The following is a 24430-nucleotide window of genomic DNA, read 5'->3' on the forward strand; positions in this document are numbered from 1 at the left end:
GGGCTGAAACACAAGGTTCAAACATGAACACCAACACCAGATCCCAAACACAGGGAACCCACACAGGACACCAAACATGGACACCAGCACAGGCTTCAAACACGGACACCAACACCAGATTCCAGTCACAGGGAACCCACACAGGACACCAACACAGGGCTCCAAAAAGGGACACCAGCATGGGGTTCAAACATGGACACCAACACCAGATCCCAAACACAGGGAACTCACGCAGGGCACCAACACAGGGCTCCAAACACAGGGTTCAAACACGAGACATCAACACAGGGTTCAAACACGGACACCAACACCAGATCCCAAACACAGACACCAACACCAGATCCCAAACACAGGGAACCCACACAGGGCACTAACACAGGGCTCCAAGCACAGGGTTCAAACACGGGGCACCAACATGGGCTCCAAACGCAGGGCACCAATATGAGGCACCAGCACGGCGTTCCAAACACAGCCCTGCAGCATGCGACACCAACACGGAGTTCCAGTCTTGGGGCTCCAACACGGCACCAAAACGGGGCTCCAAATAAAGGGAACCACATGGAGTTCCAAACATAGGGTTCCAGCTTGAGAACACCAAACATGAGGCACCAGCACAGGCACCACCATGGGGTTCAAACACGGGGCACCAACACCTTTACAAAGACAGGGTTCTGAACATGGGCACCAACACAGGGCTCCAAGCACTGGACACCAGCACAGGGCTCCAAACACAGGGTTCCAACGTGAGGCACCAACACGGGCACCGACATGAGGCACCAGCTCAGGGAATCCACACGGGGCACCATCAAGGGGTTCCAAACACGGGGCTCCAACACGGGACATGAACAGAGGGAGCCCACATGGGCAACAACACGAGGCACCAACATGGGGCACAGAGTTCCAAACACAAGACACCAACACGGGACACAAATACAGAATTCCAAACACGGGGTTCCAACATGGGACATGAACACAGAGAGCCACAAGAGCACCAGCACAAGGCACCAACACGGGACACAGAGTTCCAAACACGAGGCACCAACATGGGACACAAATACAGGGTTCCAAAAATGAGGCTCCAACAGGGGACATGAACACAGGGAACTATAAGAGCACCAACACGAGGCACCAACACAGGGCACAAATACAGAATTCCAAACACGAGGTTCCAACATGGGACATGAACACAGGGAGCCCACATGGGCAACAACACGAGGCACCAACACGGGACACAGAGTTCCAAACATGAGGCACCAACACAGGACACAAATACAGGGTTCCAAACACGAGGCACCAACACGGGACACAAATACAGGGTTCCAAACATGAGGTTCCAACTTGGGACATGAACACAGGGAGCCCACGTGGGCTCGAACACGGGCACTAACACGGGGCACAGAGTTCCAAACACGAAGCACCAACACGGGACACAAATACAGGGTTCCAAACACGAGGCACCAACACGGGGCACAAATACAGAGTTCCAAACACGGGGTTCCAACACGGGACATGAACACAGGGAGCCCACGTGAGCTCGAACACGGGCACTAACACGGGGTTCCAAACACGGGGCTCCAACGTGGGGCTCAAACCTGAGGCTCCCACCTGGGCACCAGTACAAGATTCCAGACATGAGCACCAACACGGGGCACAAATACAGGGTTCCAAACGCGGGGTTCCAACTCAGGGCACCAAATTGGAGTTCCAGACACAGGACACAAAGGGTTCAAACACAAGGCACCAGCACAGGGCATCAATGTGGTGTTCCAAAAGTGGAGCTCCAAACATGAGACATCAACATGGGGCACCAACACAGGGCACCAGCATGAGGCACCCACACGGGTTCCAGCCTTCTGCAGATGCCAAGCCACTCCTCGAGATCATTAAACCTGCAGTTGGTCCCAGGGAGGGCGGATAACACCGTCACACTCCAGGGACTGGGGTTGACAGGTAAAATAATGCACTTTCCCAAACTCACTGGATTCCCTGCAGGTCTGGAATGCTCCTGGCAGCTCCCAAAGCAGCAGCACGTCTGGGGTGAGGTGGAAAGCCACGTTTCCGTCACCTCCAGCAGCTCCAGGACCCCTCCTAGACAAAACCACAGATCCAACAGCCAGTTCCCAACCCTTCAGCTTGTGGGGTCTCCCGTTTTCCCAGACACGGGGCAGTGCCCAGCTGTGACACTGCCAGGAAACCCTGGCTCTGCCGCTGACTCGGTGCCTGGAGTCAGCAGGGTCTGGTTTTGTGCCGTGGATGAATTCCTCTGTAAAACCGGTGGAATTACAGTGCTGGAGGTCTCTGGGGAAAGCTGCGATGGGCTGTTCATGAACACCAAAACTGCCCGTCTCAAAATGCAGCTGTGACCCTTTCCCCACAGTCCAGCACCACAGGAACCCCCCAGACACAGCACAGACTGCTCCAAGCTCGGAACAAACATCTCCTGTTTCAGCGCCTGCATCTCCAAACTCAGCACAAATGAGCTGCGACGAGTTTTGCATCTCCGGACAAAGGTCAGCACCGTGAGGTTGGACTTTTAAGTTGCTCAGAACTTATCCTGCTGACTTCTTCCTTTTAATTAGTCCTGAGCCCTGAGACATCCCCACGCTCGCCACAAGTAACCACTAATCAGGCAGGGTATGAGCTGCAGTAATTACCCGGATTTGCTTTCCATCCTCCGCGCAGTAATTGCAGCCCTGAGTGACTCCTGCCCTGAGCAGGGCTGAGCCCTGTGCCAGGCATGTGCCCTGAGCACGAGCCTGGCCAGGACCACGCTCCCCAGGCTCAGCAGCACCCAAATCCCTTCAGCCTCCAAACCTGTTTTACGGGACTGACTCCACTGATGGAAAAGCGCTGGCTGGAGAGATGCCGGTGCGGGACACAGTCCAAGGGGAGGATTTTCAGAGGAAAAGGTTTTATTGGACCACAGTCCCACCTTGTTCAGAATCAGCCATGGGATGGAGTTGTTTTTCCCACAGTCCCTCGCTTGTTAAGAGCAGTATTCCCAAAAAACTTCTTTAGAGGGAAGAAAAAGGAGAGGGAGAGGGAGAGGGAGAGGGAGAGGGAGAGGGAGAGGGAGAGGGAGAGGGAGAGGGAGAGGGAGAGGGAGAGGGAGAGGGAGAGGGAGGAAGGGAGAAAAGAAAGGGGCGGGGGGGAAAGAAGGGAGAAGGAGAAATAGAAGAGGAAAGGAGACAAGAAGCAAGAAGGGGGAAGAGGAGAAGAACGGTTCCATTGGAAGGGACCGACATCCATCCTCTGCTCCCGCTGGGATGCTCTGTCCCCCACCTGTCATGGAGAAAAGAACCTTCACACATCCCTGTGTGTCCCTCCCAACCAGGGATACCCCATCATTCCAGGATATAATTCCAGCAATATGGAACGTTTGCCATCAGTCCTGCGGCACTTTCACAGCTCCTCTAGAAGGGAAAAGCCCTCAGTTTATTGTAGAGCAAGAGGCTTTGCTAGAGCCCAAAGATGGACATGTGGTCCTGGTGCTCTGCATCCCTCTGGGATGAAATGATCCTTCCAGCTACAGCTGGGGAGTGATCCCACCGCAGAATCGGCTCTGGAGTGGAAAAACCAGCTCCTCAATTTCCAGTAAAGCCACCAGCCCCAGTGACAGGGTGAGGAAAAGGTTTTACAGATATCCCTCAGGAATGGGAAATGGAGAAGAGGGAAAAGAAGCTTCCTGGGCAAGGAGCAGATGGGAAGAACCAAAATCCCAGAGAAGAAATTCTCACTCTGGGGTTGACACCAAGAACTAAAGATTCAGACATCTCTGATGAGCTGAGTCGACCAAAATGTCCATAATTAGGGCACAGTTTGTGCTCCAGCACTGGGGTCACATTTTCACATGGGAATTTCTGACAGTCTTTGCTTTGGGGTCGGTTCCCAGTTTTCTGGTAGGAAATTTGTGCCCAGGCTGTGAAATTCTGAGGAGCTGAGCTGCAGTGAATCACTTTTGTGCCTCCCCTGCACTCACTTTTCATGGAATCATGGAATGTCCTCAGCTGGAAGAGACCCTCAAGGATCATTGAATCAGGACACCCCCAGGAATGCCTCCATGTTCCGGGATTTCTCTGGCAGTTAAATCACAGCCCACGGCTGATTGTCAACACAACCCGACCTCAGCTCCAGCTCCACAGATCCCCCATTGCTTCCTGCCCTTTCCATGCTCCCAGGGTCCAGCTGCAACAGCAGCTCTGGGGACAGATCCCAGGTGAGGAAACCCAGGAGAAAGGGAGCAGTCCTTCCCAGCACTGCTGGAGGCTGATCCATGACCTCCCAAGGGTGACCAGCCCCGCATTCCCCGGCTTTAATAGAAGGGGCAGGATCTGATGTTCCCTCAGCTGGAACACAGAAGGAAAAAAAGCATCAGATTTCCTGGGACCGTGATCCCATCCCCTTCACCAGCTGATCCTGTGCCCCCCCCCCCGCCTCCAGATATATAAATGTTGTCCCAGGTCACCCTCAGGGGCACAGCAGGAGTTGGGCACCGAGGACACTCCGGGCGGGATCACTCCCGGGAGCCTCCATGATGTGGGAACTGCGCTCCATCGCCTTCACCAGGGCCGTCTTTGCGGAATTCCTGGCCACCTTGGTCTTCGTCCTCTTCGGCCTCGGCTCTGCCCTGAACTGGCCCTCGGCGCCGGCCCCGAGCACGCTGCAGATCGCCATGGCCTTCGGGCTGGCCATCGGCACGCTGGTGCAGGCGCTGGGCCACGTCAGCGGCGCCCACATCAACCCCGCCGTCACCCTGGGCTGTCTGCTGGGCTCGCAGCTCTCCCTGCTCCGAGCCCTCTTCTACGTGGTGGCCCAGCTGCTGGGGGGAGTGGTGGGCGCCGCCATCCTGCACCAGGTCACCCCGGCCGACTCCCGGCAGGGGCTGGCCCTCAACAAGGTGAGGCTCCGGCTGCGGGGAGGCTGGGAAGGGGTTTTGGGAAGGCTGAAGGGTGGGAGGAAGGGGCTTGCGGCCAGAAAAACCCTCTGTGGTCGGCGAGGGAGACTCTGAATGCTGCGGCCCGGCGCCAGAACCCTGCTGCTCCAAGGGTCCTGGCGGGAGCAGGGATGAAGGCAGGATTCATTGTCCTCCTCTGGTTTTAGGGCTGAAATTTCCTGAGGTCAGTCAAGTATTTCCCATTGAGCCACTTCTTCCACCTGGGGAATTTTTTCTTCTTTTCATATTGGTGCCAAGAGTGTCCCCTCTTTTTAGGGGTAAAGGCAGAGGAAGGATCCAGCTGGACACAGACACAGACTCAGAGTCACAACCACCTCATTTTTCCCTGGGACTATGCTGGGGGGGGCACTTGGATTCTGGGGGTTCCAGGGGTTTGAGGAAGGACACATCCAAAACACCACCTCTGCATTCCTCTTGTCCCAGGCTCATCCCAATTTCCCCTCTGGTGTGGGTACAGGCAGCCTTTTCCCAGCTCTCCTTGGGCAAAATCACAATTTCCAGGTTGCTGAAGTGGTGGGGAGAGGAGAGATTTGGGTCTAAATCCCAGATTTTCATTAGATTCAGCCCACTGCTGCCCGTTGTGATGGGGTGATCACACCAGATCCAGCTGGCCCATCCCAAACCCCAACCCACGGATTCCCTAAAGCTTCACAAGCACCACAGCATCTCAGGCTGGTTTCAGACAGGGGAAAAAATAAATCCAGGGAAGCTTGGGAAGCCATGGGGGATTCTCCAATGGCATCCTGGCCTCCAACACCCCCTTCCCCACTGCTGCACATAAAAACGGGAGGAGGAAAAGGAATTTCAGCCCAGGGGTTCAGTCCCCTCTCCACGCTCACCATCCCAGGTGGGCGCCGGCTCCTGCCGGGATCAGAATCACCCAGCCAAGGGAGCGAGGGAGCAGCAGGGAGCTGGGTGGGGAAGCAGCACATGGAAAAGGCCTTTCCCACGGCAGGGAGGCACTGCCAGGACTCAGCTGCACCGCCAGAGAGATTAAGAGGGTTAAAAAGAGGGATTGCGGTTTAATCTGAACAAGGGGATTTAGGCTGGTAATGACCGAGGGTAATAAAAGCGGGAGGTTTAAGGGAGGCTCAGACTGCTCCAGCTTTGTTGGTTTGCAGCTTAAACCACCTAAAAGTGAGAACTGGGGATTTCAAGAAGATTTTTGTTGGGGTTTTTTTTCCCTCCTTGGGCTGTTCATCGTGCGGCTGCCTGCAGAGGTTACACCTATAAAAAGGGAGGGGAATACTGGGGAGGAGAATGAGGAAGATCTGACTCTGGAGCTTGGGCAGAAGGGATCACCAAGCAATGGGATTAGATTTGTGGGACACAGGGAAAGTGGGGACTGAGCTGGAGGAGAGGGCGTGCAGCCAGGAACAGCTCCAGACCAGACCTGACAAATTCTCTGAGTCAAATAAGTGTGGAAAGGGAATTATTATTTTTCTTTTTTTTTGTGCCAAAATATTTCTTCTTGATGCCTTCAAAACTCAACTTGTAAAGTTTTCCAAAAGGCATTTTGAGTGTGAGGAAAAGGAAAAACAAAAAAGGAAAAATACAAAAAAAAAAAAGCCAATAAAATTTCCTGACAGGTCAACCAAGCATTTCCCATTGAGCCACTTCTTCTTACCGGGAAGTTTTTTTCTTACTGGTGCCAAAAATCTCCCGCATCTCCCTTGGCTCCCCCCGATTTTGGATTCGTACTCCATGTTTCCCATCCAGCCACGGAACTCAGCTCTGGAATATGTTTTTCCTCCCATTCCAGCTGCACAATGAGACCACGACGGGGCAGGCAGTGACGGTGGAGCTGTTCCTCACCTTCCAGCTGGTCCTGTGCGTCTTTGCTTCCACAGACGAGCGGCGTGAGGACAACCTGGGCTCCCCCGCCCTCTCCATCGGCCTCTCCGTGGCCGTGGGGCACCTCCTCGGGGTGAGTGGATGCGCCAAAACTTGGCACTTTTGGGGTTCTTTTTTTTGTTTATGCCCGAAGTTGGTTTGGCTGCGTCTCCGGGTTTGATGGCACATTTGTAACCCGTGGTTTTCCAGCAGAGAGAGGGAAAAATTCCCACCAAAGCCACAGGAGAGCTGTGGCCTGAGCTCAGCTTTTATTTGGCATGAAAAAACTTGATTTTCTGGACTCTGCCTCTCCTTGAGTCCCATAGGGAGTTCCAGGGATCCGTGGGATCTCTCCTGGAGTGAAGGAGTTGGCAGCTGGGACTCGTGGGGGCACGATGAGCCTGGGAAGTGTTTGGGGTTTGGGATGGACGCTGAGGGAAATCCCACCTGGGTGACGGTCCAAAGCACACAGGAAAAGGCTGCTGGTCACACCACGCCTTCCACCCGCGACGCTCCACGAGCCCCTGCCTCCATGGGACCATTCCTCTCATCCTCAAAGGCTGGAGAGGGAATTTCCTGCAGGACTGGGAGCTCATCCCCGCAGTCCTCGGCTGCAGCACAGCAACACCACGCTGACGACACGCGAGCTCAGACACCTCACGGTGTTGACTCAGGTGGTGGCTGCTCCTGGAATCCCTTTCCCTGGAACAGGAATGCTGGAGGGTGAAGCAGCAGCAGCTCAGGGGATGAATCACCCCCGCGGCACCCCAACGCTTTAAAAAACGTGGCAGAAAGGGTTAATGCTGACATCGGCCTTGGTGTCCCCCGCAGATCCGTTACACTGGCTGCTCCATGAACCCCGCCAGGTCCTTCGCCCCCGCTGTCGTCGTCGGAGACTTCAGCGACCACTGGGTGAGAGCTCGGCTCCGGGGGTTGGGTTGGATGAGGCCCCCAAACTGCCAATATTCCTCGAAACTCGCCAAGCCAGACGAACCCCCGGCATTTCCACACCAGCTCCCAGCTGGAGGAAGGACGGAGAGATTAGGAGCAGGAGGTGGGGCTGCTGGGTGCTTAATTGGCTTTTCCAAACTCCAAACCGGGAGCGTTGCAACAGGATCAGGGTGTGAGGTCTGTTGACATGACTTAGCACATGGAACAAAACCAGTGGAGCCGTTGCCAGTCCTGGGGAACTTCCCTGGTTCCTGGATCTCGGTACATCTTTGGGAGCACCCAGGGAACGGCCACGGCTCTGAGCCTGCCGGAGCTCCAGGACCATTTCAGCAAGGCTCTCAGGCACGGGGTGGGAGCGGTGGCGGTTGTCCTGAGCAGGGCCAGAAGCTGGATTTTGAGGATCCTTGTGGGTCCTTTCCAGCTCAGGGGAGTCCATGATTTTATTGCTTTCACCTGCAAAGAGCCCAGCTGGAGGCAGAGCTGTGGAGGTTCCTGATGCATTCCGAGGTGTCTGGCCCAGGCTGGTGCTGCTGCCGGCGCCTCCTCCTCCTCCTCCCACAGCAATCCATGAGTGGGTTGGAAAATGCTCCTCCAGATGATGTCGTGTCACTCGGCACGTTCACAATGGGCCAGTCACTGATGCAGAGTCTGAGCAAAGCGGGAGTGGTTGGGAGCATGGTTGGGAATATCCAGGCACCGGAGGGGGGTTCAGATCCCCAGATGGCCAAAGCAGAACTGACTTCATGTTTTGCTCCCAGGAAGGAACCCAAGCCCCTGGAATGCCCCTCAGAGATCCCAGTTCCTCCCCACCCTCCAAGGCCAGGCTGAGCTTTGCTCACCCCACTCTTCTCTCCTCTCCAGGTGTTCTGGGTGGGGCCCCTGATCGGGGCTGCGGCAGCTTCCATCCTCTACAACTACGTCCTGTTCCCGCAGGCCAAAACCTTCTCGGAGCGCTTGGCCATCCTCAAGGGCTGCGAGCCCGAACCGGACTGGGCTGAGCGCGAGGCCCGGCGGCGCCAGTCCGTGGAGCTGCACTCCCCCCAGACCCTGCCCAGGGGCATGTCTGAGAAGGTGTAGCCAAACCTCTCCCTGGGCCGAGAGAGGAGCTGGAAACCTCTGGCACGGATTTAGTGCTCGTCCAGGGGAGCATCTCACCTCGCCCCTCTCTCCCTCCGTTTCTCCTGTGGCACTGAAGTCGACTCCTCTCCCGGGGAGATGCTGTGCTGGTCCCACCCACCTCCTGTCCCCAGCTCTCCCCACGCCCGGGCGGTTCCTGATCTGGGGGAGAGCCAGTAAATCCCAACCCCGCAGGAGCAAGGGATCTCTCCTCTTCCACATCCCCCTTGCAGGACACGGAGCTTGGCTGAGCCTGTTCCCTCCCGGAGAGCTCCAAGGAGCCTGGAGAGTGTTCATTACCCTGGGTGTGGAGGTTGCCACCCGATGCCTCATTGCTGCTGAACTCTGCTCCCGTCTCCGGTCCCTGCTCGGCTCTTGGCTCACACACAGGAGCAGGAGCAGGAGAGCTCAGGCCGAGCCATGAGCGGCACACACGACAGGTTCTGCTGTGAAAGGGACCAAAGTGCCACTTCCCACCCGCCACGGGACACAGAGGTGTTCCCCCAGGGGTTTTCCTGGGAAGATGGGATGGGAGCGTGGCCCTGAGTCCCCGCTGGCCCCACTGGGGCACTTGCAAATCCTCTGTCCTGTGAAATGACAAGCCTGGGTTACAGCCCAAACTTGTACCCGCCGCACTGGGCCAGGGTTGTCCTTCCTTTGGCCCCCTGGTTTTCCTTTCTTTCGTCTGGTCCCGTTCCCCTGGGGCACTCAGGTCACCTGGAGCACACAAAGGAGAGACTTCACACCCAGCGTGTTTCAGGTGTGAAGGATCAGAATCATGGAATGGGTTGGATGGGAAGAGAACTCAGACCCCACCCATCCCACCCCTGCCGTGGGCAGGGACACCTCCCACTGTCCCAGGCTGCTCCAAGCCCCATCCAGCCTGGCCTTGGACGCTTCCAGCTCCTCTGGGAAATCCATTCCAAGGCCTGACCCCCCTTGCATGGAGGAATTCCTTCTCATCTCCATCACCTGCTTCTTACATCCCTTTCTCATGCCTGCATCACTCCAGACCCTCCAAACGCCTTCCACCCCTTCCCTCTGCCCTGTCAGGACCTGCCCACGGTCCTCAGCCTGGCCAGGGAATTTGGGTTGGTCTTTGGGTGAACTTTGCCTGTTCAGCCATTGATTTAACCCCATTTCACTTGCTCTGCCCCGAGTTCTCCGTTCCCAGAGTGAATCCCGGCCGTGTCTCCAGCATTGCCCCAGCAGTGTCAGCCCCACCAGGATTTCTCTGGAAAGGCTGTTAATGGGAATATTCAGTGAGATTGGGCCCAGTTCCGAATCATAAGGGATCATTATGGATCATTACGGATCATTTCCCTCCCTCCTGGTCTGACAGGACCCCCCCACCAAAGGATGCTCTTCACCCTTCCCTCCAGATCCATCCTTGCCTTTCTCCCCGTGCTCTTCCTCAGATGTCAGCGTGGCTGTTGCTGGAGGGATAAGGAGGGAGCCCAGATTTGATCTGGCCCAGACCAGGCGTTTATCCACAGCCAATCCATGCAAACACCCCCAGAGGGCTTTGCCACGGCAGCACTTCCAGCCCTGGTTTGATCCACCCAAAAAAACAGGGATTCTGCTTCCCTTCGCTCCTCGATGGTGAATTTGAATTTTAGCTCAGAAGAGGCTTCTCAGAAATTCCCTCTCTTCTCAGCAATGGCAATAAAATCATGTTTTAAATCAATCCCAGTGTCAAATTGTATTTCTGTTACCAAGTGCTCACTTTCAAAAGTCATATGGGGTGTTTGATGCTTTTTTAAAATGAATCCATGTACGTGTGCAGGAAAATCCCAGCAGACTTTTCCAGAAGTCACCCTGGGCATGTTCTGCTGTAGAAAAAGCCACAGCTGAATTCAGTTATTTATTTAAATTAATGTTGGTGTGTTCAATATCTCTTCTCCAGATTGAAGCATTTGAAGCATAATAAATGGATGAATAATGATTGGAGCATAATAAATGAAGCATTTCATTTATTATTTACCCTGGCAGTGTTTGAGTCTCACGGGGCCTGAACCTGAGGTTTAATGTTTGATAATGGATCTCCTCTTTCATATGAAGTGCTTTCAATTCCCTTTTACCCCCTGAATTTGGACACAGGGATCCCATACTGACACATTTATGGTAAATATAAATATATATATAAATAAATTTTTATATAAATTTATATATGAAGTCTTATAAAATCTCCTCCCAGACCCCAAACCCCTCAGCCAGGTGGCCGAGGCAGCCCCAGTCTTCCCGGGAACACAAGTTCACCTTCCCTGTGGAGCTGAGTCACGTCCCAAACTTGCCCTGTCAGGAAACCACCCAGACATTCCAGCTTGCACTGGGGGAGCTGGAATTGGAGGGCAGGATCGGGAACACGGAGCTGCCACGGACCAACCATAACCCTCCCTAAAACAGCGACATTTGGGATGTCAGATCTCAAGGGAATTATTTGAGCCAGGATTTGATTCCCATCTCCTTCCACCCCCAAGACCACAAGGCGTTCCCCTTCTCCCACCGTGGGGTCAGGGATGGCCTCAGCTTTGATCTGATCCTTCTGCAGAGCTGTAAAAATTCCAGAGCATTCTGCACAAACCCACATCCCCTTCCTTGTCCATATTCCTGGAACCATGGAATTGTTTAGGTTGGAAAATGCCTTGGAGACCCTCCAGTCCACGTGTTTCCCCAGCACCGCCCAGGCCACCCCTGACCACGTCCCCACCCCTGCCATGAGCAGCTGTGCCTGGTCTGGAAAACCCTTTCCATTGAGGAAATCTTCCCCAATATCCAACTAAACCTTCCCTGGCCCAGCCTGAGGCCATTTCCCTTCTCCTGCTGTTCCCTGGGAGCAGAGCCTGACCCCTCTCCAGGCTGTCCTCTCCTGTCAGGGAGTTGTGCAGAGCCAGATTTTTCCCCCAGAGCCTCCTTTTCTCCAGGCTGAGCCGGCCAGGTCCCTCAGGAGTTCTCCAGACACTTTCCTGGAGCTCCAGACCTTTCCCAGCTCCATTCCCATCCCTGGACTCGCTCCAGACCTTTCCCAGCTCCATTCCCATCCCTGGACTCGCTCCAGACCTTTCCCAGCTCCATTCCCATCCCTGGACTCGCTCCAGACCTTTCCCAGCTCCATTCCCATCCCTGGACCCGCTCCAGACCTTTCCCAGCTCCATTCCCATCCCTGGACCGGCTCCAGACCTTTCCCAGCTCCATTCCCATCCCTGGACTTGCTCCAGACCTTTCCCAGCTCCATTCCCATCCCCGGACCCGCTCCAGACCTTTCCCAGCTCCATTCCCATCCCTGGACTCGCTCCAGACCTTTCCCAGCTCCATTCCCATCCCTGGACCCGCTCCAGACCTTTCCCAGCTCCATTCCCATCCCTGGACTCGCTCCAGACCTTTCCCAGCTCCATTCCCATCCCTGGACTCGCTCCAGACCTTTCCCAGCTCCATTCCCATCCCTGGACTCGCTCCAGACCTTTCCCAGCTCCATTCCCATCCCTGGACTCGCTCCAGACCTTTCCCAGCTCCATTCCCATCCCTGGACCCGTTCCAGCCCCTCGGGGTCTCTCTTGGCAGTAGAGGCCCCAAGGGACCCCAGGGTCTGAGGGGCCTCAGCAGAGCGCGGCACAGGGGCCGTGCCCTGGTCCTGCTCCTCACAACTCTCGAGACAATTTGTATTTAATCCCAAGGAATTCCCTCCTTTCCCCATTCCGGCTCCAGGAAGGAGCATCGCCACACCCAGCCACTGACCCCTTACCTGTTGTAGGGACCCGAGAGCATCCAACCCCCCCTCAAGGAATCTGGGAGAACCTGGGAACGCTCACCCTGATCCCAGAAACCCTGAGGGGTTTCTGCATCACGTGGGGAAATGGGGAGACGACTGGGAGAACACGGAATTAAAATCATGGCCTGGAGAAGCCTGAACCCGCCTGTACCTTGGAAATCCCGGCACAGGACAAACCCCTTCAGCCCTGGTCACACCTGTGGGACAGCGAGGACAGGGATCAGCCCGGGGTCACCTCGGTGTGGGGCAGAGCTGAGTTCTCTGCCTGGGATTCCTTGGCCTGACCTTTCCAAATTCTCCCCATCCCAATCCCAGAGGCTGCGCGAGCCTCCGGCGCTTCCCTGCAATGCCATGACCTACCTGGGATCAGGTGCATCATTATTTTACATCATTTTTTTTATGGATCTATTTATAGATGGAGAAATACTTCCCAAGCACGTTTTCCTTGAGGAGCCAGGAGGGCAAGAGGAGGAGGCAGGGCCAGGTGTAGGAAATAACCACAGATCATCCCAGAAGGTGCCAGTGCTCCAGGGGGAAGCCAGACATCCCAAAATTCTTCTATTCCTGGGGCTCTGCCAAAGGATCTGCTGGAGAGAATGGAAGTTCTGCTTCAATTTTTCTCCAAACTTCTCAGGAATCCAAACATTTGAAAGAAAAATCCCACATTTCCAGACACTACTCAGTGAAAGAAGATTCAGCTCCGGATCTGATGTCCCAAAGGATGTTCCCAGCCCTTTAACTCTCCGGTGAACATTTTCCAAGCTGAGAAATTCCTCGGTGCATTTGCTCTGAGTTTCAGAGGTGGAGTGGGGGGGAAATGGATTTTCCCACTCTCCAGCTGTCCGTGTAACAGTGTTCTGCTGTGAAACCTCGGGCGCTTAGAGCCAGGGAATTGTGTGAAGATCTTGGCTTTTCATGGAACCGTGGGAGGGTTTGAGTAGGAAGAAACCTTAAAGCTCATCCTGTTCCAGGGCAGGGACACCTCCCACTGCCCCAGGCTGCTCCAAGCCCCGTCCAGCCTGGCCTTGGGCACTTCCAGGGATCCAGGGGCAGCCACGGGGAAATCCATTCCAGGCCCTCACTGCCCTCACAGGGAGGAATTCCCTCCCAATATCCCATCTATCCCTGCCCTCTGCAGTGGGAAGCCATTCCCCCTTGTCCTGGCGCTCCAGACCCTTGGAAATTGTCTCCTTTCATCTTTTCTGCAGCTCCTTCAGGCACTGAAAGGCCACAGCTGGGTGAGCCCGGAGCCTTCTCTTCTCCAGGCTGGACAATCCCAGTTCTCCTGGCCTTTCCTCACCGCAGCTGCTCCATCCCTCTGACCATTCTGGTGCCTCCTCTGGACCGGCTCCAGCAGCTCCCTGCGCAGGACCCCAGGGCTGGAGCAGCTCTGCAGGTGGGGTCTCACCTGGGGGGCTCAGCCCAGCTCGGGGGTCTCTGGGTCCTGTCCAGCTCTCACCCCCCAGCACCCCCGGAATGTTTTTATGGAGTTCCCGGATTCCTGCAGTGATATAAAGAACACGCTAATTTATTTACGGTGTTTTTCAGGTGATTCAGAGCCCAGCTGTGCCTTGGTGCAGCTGAAGCTCCTCCAGCACAGGTAGGATGGGGAGGGGGAAAATCTTCCCGGGGACATCTCCCTCCCACATCCTCTCAATTTATTTTATCCCGGCTGTGCTCCTTGTAAACCAAGAAAGGACTGCACAGTGAAGACATTTCCACAGTGAAGACATTTCCACAGCAAACACCTTTCCAGAGGAGAAACTGTCCTGACTCTGAATCCTGAGCACACAACAAACAGCCCGCGAGAATTCCAGGTGAGCAGAAAGGGGAGCTTGGGATGTCCCTGGAGCCTGTGGCTTTGCTGGAAAATGCTGGACCTGAAAATCCGGACACCAGGGGTTCATCCCACCTCTCCCACTGTGTGATCGGGTTTTCCAACCCGGCTTTGGCTTTCCCTGACACTCATTATCCCATGGGACAATTTAAGGACGATTGATATGCAAATGAACTCCTGAGGAGGTAGAGCAGCCCCAGAGCTGCCTGGAGACCCCCAGGAATCACTGAGCAAAGGACAGAGCAGCGCTGTCATGAGGTTTTGTCACCAGTCAGCACTTGGGGAGCGTTTGGGTGACACCCACGCAGGTTACGGGGTTATGGTGACCCCGCCACTGAGGGCTGGGGCGGGAGGGACAGCCCCAAAAATCGATGTCACAGCGTTCTGGCTCTGAAGCCGGGACTGAAGGAAGCCAAAGCCTCGTTGCTGCAAGGCAGGAGAAAGTGGAAACGCCACCAGCCCCAGGCCAGCGGTGTCATCCCTCAGCTTCAAAGAGAAGGCAGCAGATGGCAGTCAGATAAGAGGTCTGGTCAGATAAGAGGGATCCTTGAAAGCCCTGTCTGAAACACCTGCACAGGTGCATCCCAAAGCAGCAGCAAACCCTTCCCTGAGCCCCTGAGCTGAGGATCACGAGGGCAAAGATCGTTGCTTCTGCCCTGTGAAGTCTGTTTCGGTTTTTCACTATCGATGCCCCGTTGCAAAATCCTGGAGCTGAGCCAGCAAGAAACAACTTTTCTCTTGAAACACTGAGCCAAACGCTCCCCTCTGATGTCATCCCAAGCCAGGGCCTTGGGTCATCTAATCCCAGCCCACCACTTTTGGTGATGGGTTGGACTCGAAGATCTCAGAGGTCTTTTCCAGCTCCATGGACTCTGTTTCTGATCCCAGTTCCAGCAGAATTGGTGTCTCCTGTTCGGGACATCCTGTCACTGTTGTTATTCCTGCCTCTATTACTGGGGCAGTTTCAAGGTCCTTGGCTGAGGTACGGACCCAGGTGAGGTGGAAATCCCAAACCCTGGCTCAGCAGCGTCTGTAACCTGAACTTGGAGCAGCCTCTGCCAGGCCCCCAGGTGCAGCACGGAGCTCAACTCACCAGAAACAGCGAGGAAACGCAAATTAACGACAGCAAATTAACAACAGCAAATTAACGACTGACAGGGGCTGGCACAGGGTGACACACATGGCTCCCTGGGCGAGGCAGAGCCCGGGACAGGCCCAGGTGAGGATGAGGCAGCAGCTGCCTTCCTCCCACATCCTCCCCGCTTCGGGGTCCCTCTCCTGAGGGGTAGACTGGGGCAGGTTTGGGTCGTGTTGTTTTTCTGCCGATGCCAGCGAGGAGGAGGAGGAGGATGAGGAGGCAGCCAAACCTGCCCGTGTTGCCAAAAGCCTCCTGGTGTTGTCTCCTGCGGGGCGGGCGAGGCGAGGCGTGTGTGACCCCTCCACGTAGGTGTCCGTCTGTCAGCACCTTGCCCAATTCCATTAAACCTGACACATCAAAGCACTTTCAGTTCAGCCAAGCTCCTCGGGTGGCGTGGAGCCACGGAGAGGACAGGGAGCCTTCCAAAAGCCAGGGCTGGCATCAGAGGAGCCAAGGAGGAATGCCCCGCTGCGAAAAGCTTCCCAAACTGCCTCGGGGAAAGAGGCTTTGCGTGGCGCGTTTGGGAGAGAAACGTTTCGTTTCATTTGAAATTAGACATTTCTCTCCAGAAGTTTTCCCGGTCATTCCCAGCCCTATTTGATTATACCCCCGCCTCAGCTGCAGGATTTTGCTTGTTGTTATCCACGCTTGGGAGGCTGGAAGAGCATTTTTTTTGTTTTTGTCTTTTCAGCCAAAAGGAGGAGTTTGCTGGAGGAGCCAACAGCAAAATGCAGCCGCTGCCAAGGGAGATCCAGGATGGGGATGTTGAGGAAGGGTTTGAAGGATGGGAACAGGGAGGATTTTATCCTGCTGGAGCGACAGACAGGGCTGAAGGGAAGTGGCAAGTAATTACAGCAACTGGAATCAGGCCAGGGTGTCTTGAAATACCAGCTTGCAAAACTTTCACCAAAACACGCCAACAGACCAGGTGTTTCGAGGATAACAGATCTGGGCTTTGACTCTGCAATCAGCCCCGGGATCAGCAGAACCAGGAGAAAACCATTATCAGGAATTAAGGCTGTAACAGATCCTCAGTCCCTCGAGGCCCTCCAGGTCTGTTTTGCTCAGGATTTGGGGTACAAAGGAAGAGAAAAGCTCATTTATTTCTGGACAAGAAGTTCTCTCTCCTTGCCCTGGACAGAATCCTCCTGGTGTTTGACCCGCCCCAGGCCTGACAGCCTCCTCAGAAGGCAGCAGTGAATCCAACTTTTTGGATGTAGGGAGGATTTTACCAGAGGAGGATTTTGTCCTGCCTGCAGAGCTTTGCTCCCTGAGTGCTGGAGCCCACGCAGAAGGACCTGGCAGCCAGGGATAAACCCAGCCTGGGCATCACTGGGGAAAGGAAACGTGGATCACCCGAGCAAGGAGAGCAGATCTGGCACCCAAACCCGCCTCAAAGAAAACTTCCTGGCACGAGCCCTGCGAGGGCTACGAGAGAACCAAGAACTCTTTGTTAAGTGCCAAACGAGACCTCTTCCACCCCAAAACCTCGGTCCCCAACAGCTCCGTGTGCACGGCCCCGAGAGCCTCCCCCGCCACTCCCTGCCAGCCAAGCTCGGCAGATGGATGAGTTTGGGATGGAGGGCAGCGGCCCGGGAACGTGAGAGGAGATGTGTAAACACAGCCTGTGTCCATACAGAGCCTGCGGCTGGGTGCTGGCATTCCCAGGAACAAAATCATTGCTCGTTGAGCAAGAGCTGGAAAGGCAGAAAGAGAAGGAAAGGGCGCAGGGTGGCAGGGGAGGAGACGCCGCTCCCAGCTGCAGGCTGGGAGCAGCCCCCCATTCCAGCACTTCTTCCAGTGCTCTGGAAGGAGCAGCAGAAAGGAAAGGAAGCAGAGATTCCACGCCAGGCTCTGCACCAGGAGCCCTCTCTTTCTTATTTCTCCATCCATGCACCTCAGGGAAGCTTCGGCTCATCTACGGCTCTCCAGAAGGACAAAGCTTCCCCCAAACCCTCCCCTGCTCCCTGGACCACTGCAAGACACTCTTTTCCTGGAGCTGAGCTCTTTTGACAGCCTGTGAGAAGCTCCAGGTGTTCGAATTTCCTTTACAATTCAAGGTCCCATGGAAGGGGAATGTACGCAGAGCCCAGCCCCAGGAGAGCTCCTCCAGCCCAGCCAGGGTTTTCAACGGGAGCGGCGTGCAGGCGCAGGGAAGGAAGGGAGGGAGCGAATATTAACTACACCTGTGCTAATGAAACACCCAGGACCTGGCGAGAGGCAGTAAAAGGGAAAAGCAGAGGAGGGAGCTCAGCCTCGTTATGCAACCTCGTTATTTAACGACCACAAGACACCCTATAGGGGCTCTTTGTTTGCGGAGCGAAAGGGGAGAAATGCCACCAATATCTGAGTCACTGGTTCACCAAGAGGCTCCAAAGACATTTTCAGGTGGAAACTTTTCCAGGTTCACATGGTAATTTGGGAGGACTGGCTAATTCCCCGGCTCCACCCACCGCCCTGTAACACGGCTCCTACTGCTCTTGCATATATAGATAGGTATGGCCCTACACCTGGCTGCACACACCGGAGCCCGGACACGGAGCAATCCTAAACGTTCTTCCTCCCTGGCTGCCCTCCACCTGCTCCCACCATGAAGAAGGAAATACTAACCCTGGCCTTTGCCCGAGCCGTCTTTGTGGAGTTCCTCTCCACGCTCATCTTCGTCTTCATTGGGCTGGGCTCGGCGCTGAAGTGGCCGTCGGCCCTGCCCAGCATCCTGCAGATCGCGCTGGCCTTCGGGCTGGCCATCGGCACCTTGGTGCAGGCCTTCGGCCACATCAGCGGCGCCCACATCAACCCCGCCGTCACCATCGCCTTCTTCGTGGGCAACCAGATCTCCCTGCTGCGCACGCTGCTCTACGTCCTGGCCCAGCTGGTGGGGGCCATCGCCGGCGCCGGGATCCTCTACGGCGTCACCCCCGCCATCACCCGCGGCAACCTGGCCATCAACGAAGTGAGTCCCTGCCCCGAGGCGCTCCCCTCTTCCCTCGCCTTTCCTTCGGCCGGCACGGGCAGGAGAATCCGCCGGGATGGATCCTCGGTGCTCTGTCCCACACGCACGGCGGGCTGGGAATGGGATGGGAGCGGAGCCCGGCTCTGACATGACGGCTTTATTGTGCGGGTGATGAGTGGGATGTTTTTCCCTCCTTTAATGAGGGCTTCCTCTATCCCGAGGGCCCCGTGAGTCACCCGCACCATTGAGATGTTCCCGAGCGCAGCCTCTCTCTCCACCTGGAGATTAGCGCGGGATAGGAGCCGTGCCAGCGGCGGGGGGAGGGAGGGAGCAGAGCCCAGTCAGACCAGTACGGGCAGGGGAGCAGGAGCCCACTGGGACCGGTGCTCTGGGGGAGCTGGGAACAGAGAGGGATGGGGAGAGTGGTGGTGGAGACCTGCAGAAGCAGCGAGGGGCAGGACGGTGTCGAGGGGCTGCGAGCAGCAGGGGCAGCTCCCAGGGGAGGAGAGGGGACATCCTGAGATAACAGGAATGAGGCACAGCCTGAAACCCTCGGGGCAGTGCTGGGAAAACACCTGGAATGGGAGCGGCGGAGCGGCCGCTCCAACCGCGGGCAGGTCTGGACCCCTGGGAGCAGCACAGACGTTGCGGAGGGTTCGGTCGCTGGGATGAGGGCTCCAGTGCCTCTCGTTCTGCAGGTTCCACATCCCGAACAAGCCAGATTTAGATAAAAAATGAACTGTGATGGGTTGGGTCACTTCATCCTTCCCGTGCCCAGTGGGGTCGGGTTCCCCTGAGAGTTCCCAGGGTTTTGTGCGGAGTCACTGGGACTCAACAGCCCATCCCACCCGTGACCTTCATCCCAACCCTCACCCTCCATCCCACCCATGACCTTCATCCCAACCTTCACCCTCCAATCCCAACCTGTGACCTTCATCCCAACCCTCACCCTCCATCCCACCCATGACCTTCATCCCAACCCTCACCCTCCATCCCACTCGTGACCTTCATCCCAACCTTCACCCTCCAATCCCAACCTGTGACCTTCATCCCAACCCTCACCCTCCATCCCACCCCAGCTCCTCCTCATCCTCCAGCTGCTCCACAAAGTCCAGGGCGGAATTCAGGGTACAACAGCCTGCAAGGATCAAAGAAATGCAGAAAAAATGGGATTTGGTGGGAAAGGACTCGGTGTTGTGGAGACAGGGAAATGGAGAGAGAGGTGGAGAGCCCAGGGAAGGGACAGGCTCGGGGGAGAGACAGATTTTGGAGAATTGTGAGGAAGGAAAGATCGTTTATTTCCTTTAGAGATGGAGCAGGGAGCTGAAGCAGGAGCAGGGCAGGAGCCCTGAGGGGGCTTCCCATCCAACCTCACCCTCCAAACCCACCAGCAAAGCGCCCGGGAGCCCTCCCGGAGACCCAAGCCTCGGAGAGGGTTAATTATTGTCATTCTCATGGTTCCAGCTCAACCAAAATATAACCCCAGGCCAGGCCCTCGTGGTGGAGATCATCCTCACCTTCCAGCTGGCCGCCTGCATCTTCGCATCCACGGACAACCGGCGCAGCGGCGTCGGCTCCCCGGCGCTGTCCATCGGCCTCTCCGTCACCGTGGGACACCTGGTGGGGGTGAGTCCAGGGTGAGGGTCCTGTGAGCGCAGAACTTCCCCAAGTTCCCTCCTGCGGTTGGTCCCGAGAGAGCTGCTCTGGAGGAGAAAACGTGGGAGATCTTGGGGCTCTTTCGTGGTGAGGGGTCATCTCCAGCTCTCCGGGAGCCACCTCAGTCCCTGCTCCCAAAGAGTGGCTCCGGTCTGCTCCTTAACCCAGGGCTCTTTCCACACCTCCAGATTTACTTCACCGGCTGCTCCATGAACCCCGCGCGCTCCTTCGGGCCCGCGGTCGTCACCAGGAGGTTCAGCTCCGTGCACTGGGTGAGTGTTGGTGGCACTGGGGACAGGGACAGGTGGGGCCATGAGGGGACAGGGCAGGGAATGACAGGGGTGGGGTTCCAGAGCCCACCCCAGGCAGGAAGGGTTAAAAGGAGCTGGAGAACGAGGGAGGTTTTGCCCCTTGACACATCAGGAACAGTTAATCCCCTGGCACAGAGCCAGCCAGGGGACAGAAATGAGCCCGTCCCAGGGCAGGCTGGGTGGGAACGACCCAAAAAATCATCCACTGCCACCCCATGCCATGGGCAGGGACACCTTCCTCCAGCCCAGGTTGCTCCAAGACCCATCCAACCCTGCCTTGGACGCTTCCAGGCATGGAAGTCAGCCGTGGTGCCCTCTGAGCACCATCGGTGCCCCATCTGAGGGGAAGGAAGCCCGCAGAGAAGCTCAGCTTGGTCTTTCCTCTCAGCCAGTGCTTCCTGCAAGCTCAGCCCCAGACCTACAGAGCAGGTTTGGCCCTCAGCGAGCACAGGCTGAGGGGGTTCCAGCCCAGGAAGTCTCCGGAACAGGGATTTTCCTCTCTCTGTGTGGCAGGAGACGTGGAGCAGGGATGGATGGATGGATGGATGGATGGATGGATGGATGGATGGATGGATGGACGGACAGATGGATGGTGGTGCCATGAGTAGAGCTGGAGCACCCGCCCCGGGAGCTGCTCTCACCGTGTCCCTGTCGCTTTCCAGGTGTTCTGGGTCGGGCCCATCCTTGGCGCTTGCTTGGCCTCCCTGCTCTACTTCTACATCCTGGTCCCCTACTGCATGAACATGTCTGACAGGGTGGCCATCATCAAGGGCACCTACGAGTCCGAGGAGGAGTGGGAAGAGCAGCGGGAGGAGAGGAAGAAGTCCATGGAGCTGACCCCGCCGTAGGAGCGGCTGGAGGAGCCAAGCCGAGGGAGGGGAGGGAGCCCCACACACGGGCTCATGTGTGCCCCAGCGCAGGCAACGACCACACCCAGCTGCAGACTCTTGATCCAAAGGCTTCCCCTCCAGGCCCCCGTGGGGTGCAGGAAGGCCAGGGGCTGTGTGTGTGTGTGTGTGAGTGTGTGAACCCCGGTGTGAACTCCAGAGCCTCTCCAGCTTCCCCGCAGTCCCAAAACCCCTCAGCCAGGCCCTGGCACCCTCGGCTCCATCCCTGCCCTCCCGGCGCAGCTCTGTGCCACGGCAGGGCCCCAGGCCCCACAGCTGGGCCACCTGCAGGACTTCATCTGGCCCAGGTATGGGAGCACCTGGGGGAAGGGGAACAACCGCTTAGGGCAGGGGGTGCAGCTACCCCCGGCCCGGGGGCCGCTCGTAGATGCTCTTTCACCTTTCCTGGTGCTGGGAGTCCCTTTTATCCCCAAAGAACGAGACTTTTTGGATCCTGTGTTGAGGTCTTTGTATTATAGTTTATTATTTATTGCGAATAAAGGAAAGTTATAAAAAATCCTGGGTGCAAATCAGCTCGAGTCTCAAAGTTTAGGTGGGAAAATGGATTGAGCTGGACGCAAACTCATCCCAAAGGGTCAGGAAGGGCTCAGACCCTGAATGCTGTGGGAGCTGGTGGGTTGGGAGGGGAAAACATGAATCCTGGGAAGGATGAGCGGGTGCCTGTGATGGAGTGGGGAAGAGCAGCAGGTGCAGGGCAGCTGGGAGTCCAGGAGCGATCCTTCCCGTGCCTCCAAGCCTTCCCACACAGCCGGTTTCACTCCGGCCGTACCAGTTCTCCCAGACGGCTCCACCGGTGCCCTCAAAAAGCGACCCACAACTCCCCGGCCCCTCACCTGTGCCAAACCCACACCTTCACCTGACCTTCTGCTCTGGCCCTGCTCTTCCAGTTCTGCCACAACCCTCTGCCAGAGCGGCTCCCGGCCAAGGCACCGGCACAGGGACACCGGGATGGGGACACCGGGATAGGGACACTGGGATGGGGACACTGAGACAGGGACACCAGGATGGGGACACCGGGATGGGGACACCGGGATGGGGACACCAGGATGGGGACACTGCAACAGGGACACCGGGATAGGGACACCGGGATGGGGACACTGAGACAGGGACACCAGGATGGGGACACTGGGATAGGGACACCGGGATGGGGACACCGGGATAGGGACACCAGGATGGGGACACTGCAAGAGGGACACCAGGATAGGGACACCGGGATGGGGACGCTGGCACAGGAAGACCAGGACAGGGACACTGAGACAGGGACACCAGGACGGGGACACCGGGATAGGGACACCGGGATGGGGATGCTGCAACAGGGACACCGGGATGGGGACACCAGGACGGGGACATTGGGATAGGGACACTGTGACAAGGACACTGGGACAGGGACACTGTGGGGACATTAGGACAGGGACATCGAGACAGGGACATTAGGACAGGGTCACTGGGATGGGGACACCCACCCTGGCCCAGCTCCTTCTCAGCCCCCGCTTCCTACTGCCAAGGGGAGATTCCCACCACGGACCCCCAGGGTTGGGGGAGACTCTTCCCCGATCCCAACCCGGAGGGTCCTGCAGCCTTGGCCGGGAGGATGGGCAGCCTCACCTGGATTTTGGTGGCCCTGGACACAGAAGGGGCTGGGGACATGCAGGAGGAGGAAGGGAGGCAGAAGTGCCCTTTGGGTCAGCGGTAGGGCCAGGAAATTAAACCCTGCAACCGCCCCCAACCATCCTCGGGGATGGGCTGAGGACCCCCATGCCTCAGTTTCCCCTTTTGAAGGATATTTGGCCCCCTTCCAAAGGGGAGATGGGAAAAACACCGGCCATGGGGAGTTCGAAGCACATCCAGAGCCCAGAGACCCCTCTCAGGGGCTGGGGCAGGGCAGCCCCCCCCAAAACCTGCACCCCCGGTGTGCTCCCCCTGAGCCCCAGGACCCTGAGGATGCACCCAAAGAGGAACCTTGGCCATCCCCTGATTTCGGAGCTCTGAACCCCATCCATCCCACACCGGAGCAGGGAGGGGGGAGTCCCGGTGGGAACTGGGGACCACCACAGCCCCCCAGATGTGCCCAGCCCCTCCCGGTGCCTGCAGGTGATCAGCAGCAGGGGAAGGAGCCCGGGCTGGGTGTGAGCCCTCCCGGGATGAATCAGAGGCTCCTGCAGCTCCAGCTCTGTGTCAGCACAAAAACCATCCAGGCCCAGCCCTGAGCCCAGCTCGGGCACCGCCTGGGGGGATTTGGGGTCAGTGGGACCCCAAAACAGGGCAGGTGCAGCTGAGCTCCCTCAGGAGCACACAGCCCAGAGCTCCTTCCCCACCCAGCTTCCCTGCCCTGAGGATTTGATCCAGGCAGGGAGGTGAATTCCATCCAGGCTCAGTTTTGCCACCCAGCAAACCCTGTGACCTCACCTGGCCAGGGCAGGGCCCAGGTCAGGGCTGGGAAAGGCTGAGGTCCTCCCACCTGTCCTCACCTGTCCAGGAATGGGAACAGCAGCGCTTAAAAACAAATGGAGACTTTATTATTGCCACTTCTTTAACGTTCCAGCTTCTTCAGACCATTTTTTAATGAGATGGGAAGGCTGGGAGGCAGCAGGGCCCCACTCACTCTGCCCTGAGCAGAAATCGGCTTTTCGCAGAAAAATCCGCCTTTGTTTCAGCAGAAACAGCAAGGCCAGGTACAACCCCGTGTGCCTGCAGTGCTGCACTGGTTTTCCTGCTTCTCCCTAAAAACAGGAGCTTCCATTCCAGCAGCAGCACCACATCCCTGAGCCACACGGCTCCACCATCCTTTGGGGTAAAAAAAGCTGAATTACACTTTATTGCCAGCTTTTTTTTTTTTTTTTTTTTTTTTTTTTTTTTACCCTCATTTAAATATTTCTCACCAGGTGAAACCACTCCAAAGGCTCCTCATTACCATTCCTGGGTGGTTTTGCACTAATTAAGGGTTATTCCCTGAGAGCGGCTGCTCTCTGCTCTAAGAAGATTTCACAGATAATTCCTCGCTCCT

At 56.6% G+C, this 24430-nt stretch overlaps 2 protein-coding genes across 4 annotated transcripts; both read left to right on the top strand.

Annotated features, from left to right (window-relative positions):
- The first annotated feature begins 4482 nt into the window (after positions 1-4482).
- Positions 4483-10635, top strand: LOC120764706 (aquaporin-2). Of its 3 annotated transcripts, none has more exons than XM_058423860.1 (4): positions 4483-4897; positions 6717-6881; positions 7619-7841; positions 8600-10635. In XM_058423860.1, the coding sequence occupies exons 1-4, from the start codon at positions 4532-4534 to the stop codon at positions 8734-8736; spliced, it is 891 nt and encodes a 296-aa protein (XP_058279843.1). In that variant the 5' UTR covers positions 4483-4531; the 3' UTR covers positions 8737-10635. The 3 variants fall into 3 exon arrangements, with proteins under 3 accessions (XP_058279843.1, XP_039944658.1, XP_039944657.1); XM_040088724.2 differs by having other exon boundaries at positions 7619-7699; positions 8600-10631; XM_040088723.2 differs by lacking the exon at positions 8600-10635 and having other exon boundaries at positions 7619-8554.
- A 3571-nt stretch (positions 10636-14206) lies between these two features.
- Positions 14207-21863, top strand: AQP5 (aquaporin 5). Its single transcript, XM_040088693.2, has 6 exons — positions 14207-14440; positions 16290-17986; positions 18091-18551; positions 20016-20177; positions 20396-20479; positions 21181-21863. The coding sequence occupies exons 3-6, from the start codon at positions 18189-18191 to the stop codon at positions 21364-21366; spliced, it is 795 nt and encodes a 264-aa protein (XP_039944627.1). The 5' UTR covers positions 14207-14440; positions 16290-17986; positions 18091-18188; the 3' UTR covers positions 21367-21863.
- Positions 21864-24430: the final 2567 nt, after the last annotated feature.

Source organism: Hirundo rustica, chromosome 35 (genome assembly GCF_015227805.2).
Source record: "Hirundo rustica isolate bHirRus1 chromosome 35, bHirRus1.pri.v3, whole genome shotgun sequence".
Taxonomy (NCBI): domain Eukaryota; kingdom Metazoa; phylum Chordata; class Aves; order Passeriformes; family Hirundinidae; genus Hirundo; species Hirundo rustica.